The 5,787-nt window shown below is 37.8% G+C and overlaps 1 protein-coding gene across 2 annotated transcripts; it reads left to right on the top strand.

The window, feature by feature from the left end:
- Positions 1-341: 341 nt before the first annotated feature.
- Positions 342-3,535, top strand: c2h7orf25 (chromosome 2 C7orf25 homolog). 2 transcript variants are annotated; one of them, XM_066687149.1, is made up of 3 exons: positions 342-449; positions 756-842; positions 1,849-3,535. In XM_066687149.1, exon 3 carries the CDS (start codon positions 1,865-1,867, stop codon positions 3,113-3,115), a length of 1,251 nt encoding a protein of 416 aa, XP_066543246.1. In that variant the 5' UTR covers positions 342-449; positions 756-842; positions 1,849-1,864; the 3' UTR covers positions 3,116-3,535. The 2 variants fall into 2 exon arrangements, with proteins under 2 accessions (XP_066543246.1, XP_066543239.1); XM_066687142.1 differs by having other exon boundaries at positions 342-842.
- Positions 3,536-5,787: the final 2,252 nt, after the last annotated feature.

Raw genomic sequence — 5,787 nt, 5'->3', positions numbered from 1 at the left:
TGACGCACTGATTATACACTGAGGAATATACAGTATATATTGTGTCGGCCGGCAAAGGCAGACATGGCTGCCCAAAGAGGACAGGCTGTGTTTTTTCTTGTATTTGCTTCTGTTTTGCATCTTATCTTAATTGTTGATGTGTGTGTGTGTGTGTGTGTATATATATATATATATCACAGCTTTGGCATTTTGTATCAATCAATCATGCCAATAAAGTACTTGAAATTTAAATTTAATTGAAAAAGCGATAGTAAAGATCAGGGACGTTTCTAGACTTAAAGGTTTACGGTCAGACCGAGGCGGGGGGTTGGGTGCTGACGTTTTTTGGTTTTTTTTGTCTCAAACCGGAGGGGTTGTTGCTGACTGTTTTGCGGAGTTACTTCTTCATTCTTCGATTTTTAGGGGGGCTGAGAGAAAATAGAGGCTACACCCTAGTAAAGATATCATAGGTAATGTACAATTTAAATGGAATCAGAGCATACATACATGCACGAGGACGAAACAATGACGAGAAACGGGCCCTTCCAGGGCCATATTCTATTCAGTAGGGGTCTGTACATTACATTTCACCTCCCTTTGCAGGGTGCACAATCCGTAGTTTTTTCAGGAATCACATACTGTATATAGCCCATAGGCGAGATGGCAGGACTTTTATTTTGAAACGACATTAGCCGGCTAGCGGTATTGCTTACCGGAAGTAGAATTCTTATTGTTGCGTCATGTTGCCAGCTTCACGCTACTGCAACTTCTTCCAGGTGGAACTGAAGAAGAAGGAAGTTACAGCAGTTACCGGAATAGGACGTCGATGCACACATATGACAACGTTAAGTTTGGAGTGTTTCGTAAGTAATTTAAACTGAGAAATTTACTGTTTTACTACAAAATAATGCTATATTTTAAAATAATTAGGCGTTAAATTACATATCAGTGTTCAGTCAATGCTATAGAACTTAATAAAACCATTTATTGTTTTGTTTGTGCAGGCTATTTGTTATAATTGTGTGACTGATATTCGGTTGTCAACATGCTGTGCACGTTATGCTTCATTACCTGACACAATTGATATCGGTCTGAGTTTAAGTAGCAGTGAAATATGTGCGGTTGTGAAAACCCCCTCGTTTAAGTTGAAATCCATAGTTGTCAGTTTGTACGCCGCGGTGGGGCATACTCTATGCGGAAAACAATACCGATAAAACAGTAAGGATCCTACGCAATGTATTTTTTAATGTAGGTTTAATTTTATTTTGTTTTAAATATATAGTCAAGGATTTTATTGAACTGGATTCAAGTATTCTATTTAATGCACTGTATTCGTTTGATATGACCAGAGACTTTGATGTACTGAGTTTATTTCAGCATTCATTAACCTATACCATTTATTTATTTTAATATGATATGTATGATTTTACAGGATGACCGTTCCTAGTTAAACATCCACAAACTGTCCACATAATAAATTGGTGACATGATAAAAATGATCTGCACATTGCAGTAAAACTGAGGTATAAGAGTAGGTTACAGTGGTCTACAGTTATAATAATGCATGTTTCACAATGTGGTAAGGATGTTTCACACTGCAATTCTAATGTTTTTGTGCAGCTCATTCCACAACTGTGAGTCAAGAGATGAAAAATACTGAGTTCAGGTAGTTAGACAGTTGAGAGAAAGCATGATTAATTGATCTAAGAGAAACTAATAGGGTGAAAGGGATATAAGGAGAGAAGTGACTGGTGGCTTATTAATGAACAAGAAAAGTATTCTGAAATGGGTTAGAAGGATTATGTAATTGAGGGGGAGGGATATTTCCCAAAATTCATCTATTGCATTTTTTTATATATATATTCACAGGGATAATGTCACAGCAATGGCTGGATATTCCATGCTACACGAACGGATTGCAGTTGCTAAGGAACTTCTAGGAAGAGCAGAGAAAATATCTAGCTGTCAGAAGAAAGGTGTGGAAGGCAAAGCCAAACTATGCAGCAAACTGAGGGCTGAGCTGAAGTTTCTTCAGAAAGTAGAAGTGGGTAAAGTTGTGATCAAGGAGTCTCATCTCCAGAGTACAAACCTGACTCACCTTAAAGCTATTGTTGAATCTGCAGAGAGCCTAGAGGATGTAGTGAGTGTTCTGCATGTGTTTTCATATGAAGATCAAACTGGAGAGAAACAGACATTGGTTGTGGATGTTGTAGCAAATGCAGGTCATACTTGGGTGAAGGCCATTGGGCGGAAAGCTGAAGCACTGCATAATATATGGCAAGGCAGAGGGCAGTATGGTGATAAAAGCATTGTGAAGCAAGCAGAGAACTTCCTTCAAGCCAGCAGACAACAACCTGTACAGTATAGTAACCCTCACATAATATTTGCTTTTTACAATGGGGTTTCAAGTCCTATGGCAGACCGGTTGAAAGAGATGGGTATCTCTGTGCGGGGTGACATCGTAGCTGTTAACTCTGTACAGGCCACAGAAGAGGGAGAGGATCTTCTAATTGATAGCTGCTCTGAAGATGATGATGAAGAGGATGAGACCGAGACCACAACACTCACCAAAGTAGACAGAGACACCATTGTGGCCAGCTTGTCATTTCCCACAGAAGTCAAAGTGGATGTTTGCAATCGAGTGAACCTAGACATTACCACCCTCATCACCTATGTGTCCTCTCTCAGTCACGGAGGCTGCCATTACATATTCAAAGAGCAAGTGCTGACTGAGCAGGCTGCCCAAGAAAGGCAGGAGAAGGTGCTTCCAAAGCTTGAGGAATTTATGAAAGGCAAGGAACTTTTTGCATGCCATTCAGCAGTCAAAGATTTTCATATAATTCTCAACACACTGGGAGGGCCAGGGGAAAAAGCCCGTGCACACGAGCTGCTGCAGAGAATCAAAGTTGTACCCGACCAGCCTTCTGAACGCACTAGGAGATTAGTTATCAGCTCCAAGGTCAATCATCGCTCACTCATGATCTTTGGAACAGGAGAAACCCTCAAAGCTATCACCATGACGGCCAATAGTGGTTTTGTTAGGGCTGCAGCCAACCAAGGAGTGAAATACAGTGTATTTATTCATCTCCCACGAGCTCTTACGGAAGGCAAGGAGTGGAGAGCCACTCCTGTGTAAAAGAAAAAAAAAGAAAGGCAAGCAAGCAAGCATTACTATGGTTTCTTAAAGTCTGTAAAACAAATGCTGCTTGTGATCTCAGGCCACTGCACAAGACCTCTTCACATTAATTGCCTGTATTGTAACTCCCATGACATGAATTAAGTGGAATAGAAAATCCATCTTCTATGGAGCCAAGCTTCTTTCTTTATTTCTTTCATTTCCATAAAAGATAAATGTTAGTATCATAAATAGCCAGAGGTAGTGAGTTTGTTTAGTATTTCTATGTTAAAACAATAAATCAGTAGTTCTAACAAAGGCTCTTGGTTGTGTTTAAGGAGTAATATTGTTATAATTCTAAAAAGTGACCTTCCATATATGGATTCATCACAGATTTTATTTTGCCTTTGACCTATTGCTACAATAAATTGTCTGGGTCCACTTTGCGTTTTCTTATTTGCAACACTAACCAAACGGGTGCTTGTTTACTTTTTACTCGACAGATTTATAGTTTGTAAATATCTAATTGTGGAACACCATGGAAAAATGATATATTTAATGCTATCATATAAACTAGGAAAGTCTAATGAGTGGAAGATATGACATCATATTATATGCAAGGTCTCTGTTTTTATAGCAGGTACGGAAGATAATTTAACCACATAAATCTTATCTTACCAAATGTGATGGATGAGCCTGACAGGCTGAGCAAAGATGTTTGATATTAGATTATCATTGACAATTTAATGTACATTTCGGGATCTGCATACAGTTTGTTTCTGTACTCTTTTTGTGTGGAGATATAGCAAAAAAATCCAGTTTCACATAGGTGGTATTGAAGGGCAGAGCTTGTTTTGCAGTATCTGGGGAAATTACACTACTTTTGCCCAGAACTTGATTGTTTTCCTCACTGGAAAATTACAACTTTAATTCAGGGTCTGTGCTGCTGCAAATCTAGTTTCACTTTTCAGTTTTAAGGAAAATCCTATTGAACTTCATCATCATGCAAATCGCAAACAATAGCTGCTATATCCATTGATTCATTGAGTTGAACAATGTTAGAGGTCAATGCAGTGGGAAAACTGTGAACTCCTTTATGTGAGCCACTCTTCAGCCAACATTCCACTGAAATAAGGGATCTGGTTTAGCACAAAATTATTTAAATATTGTTAAGGTTGTTAAATGGAATTAAATGTACAAAACACAATATAGAATCCCAACCACAAACGCATGTGTGCATGAAAAAAATCCAGCTATAGAACTAACCATGATAGTTTGTTTCCAAGTTTTTCAGTTGATATTAATTTCCTAGTTGTTTGTTTTGTTTAGTAGCAGGCAGGTAGCCTGCAGGTAGCAGGTAGCATGGAATTAAATAATGCATAAATGAGACAAATATCTCAACGGTTCTCAAACTGCTCCCACGGAACACCACTGTTCCTTGGGAGCATAGTTTGAGAACCATTGTGATATTTGTCTCATTTATGCATTATTTAATTCCATTACTACTACATTAAAAACTACTAGGGATTTAAATGTTATTGGGCATTAATTTAAATGATTTAAAAAGGAGTAATGTTAGTAATATAACAATGTATTTCATTATATATTTTGAGTAAAAAAAAAAAAAAATGCTAATGCTACTGTGGAGTTTGTCCAGTAGAAAATAAGAACCTATAGTTTTAGTTTTGAGGGACTAGATCAGGGGTGGGGAACGTCCGGCATCCGGGCCATATACGGTCCCTGAGTCTGTTTGCTCTGGCCCTGAAAAAAATAATTTCTGTGACATACACTTAACACTAGAAGTACCAAGCTTATGTATTAAACACCTCTACTGCATTTTAACTGCATAAACACGAAAATAAATAAGTTATAAACACATGTACCTAGAATAGCCAAAATCGGGTTATTTTTACCGGTCATTAAAATACATCATAACTCAAATATAACCCATAATCCTGCCTGCCCGTTACAATAGAGTCAGACCTGGCACTCAAGTGGCGATTTCTACCTGTCTACAGTCTTTCATGTGCTTGAAAAACATGCATTGTACAGCATTACAGGTGTTTTCTTACAACTGTAGTCAGATTGAGTGGATCCAGTGATTACCTGCAAATAAACATGGATTGGAAACGGAGATTGAAGAGAGTTGCTAGTGAAACGCCAGGTCCAAATGGCACAGAGTGCTTTTACTCTACTGATCAATATGTGATTGCTACTGCATGTAGTACAGAGTGCAATAGCGCAGGCACATCACACGCAAAATAATGATTCATGGACATTATCAGTGGAGGAGCATTTATTGTGATGCTATATATTTGTAGAGTAAAAGTGTTCACCTGGAGAGGGCTGTCAAAATGTAGTGTGAAGTATGAGCTCATGCAGGGAAAGTGGAGAAACGTGTCCTGTGTGGACTGTCCCGAGCTGTCAGGTATGCAGGCTAAATATATAGTAAATAGTTTATTGAGATACACTGATTATATTCACTGTAGCTTTGTATGTTGAAAACAAAGTTTACACAGTGTTGAAAATGTTTACTTTAGTGTACAATTATGTTTTGATAAATGCAATAGTTATTTTTGAACTATAAAATATTGCTTTTGAGCATTATTCCAATATTTATGTTTACACTTGTTTCATTATCTTATTGTATGCCGTTTTTTAGCTTTTTGCTTATTGTAGGCTGTATAGTTATT

Source organism: Amia ocellicauda, chromosome 2 (genome assembly GCF_036373705.1).
Source record: "Amia ocellicauda isolate fAmiCal2 chromosome 2, fAmiCal2.hap1, whole genome shotgun sequence".
Taxonomy (NCBI): Eukaryota; Metazoa; Chordata; class Actinopteri; order Amiiformes; family Amiidae; genus Amia; species Amia ocellicauda.
Note: the sequence above shows the minus strand (reverse complement) of the source record. Positions and strands in the feature narration are given on the sequence as shown.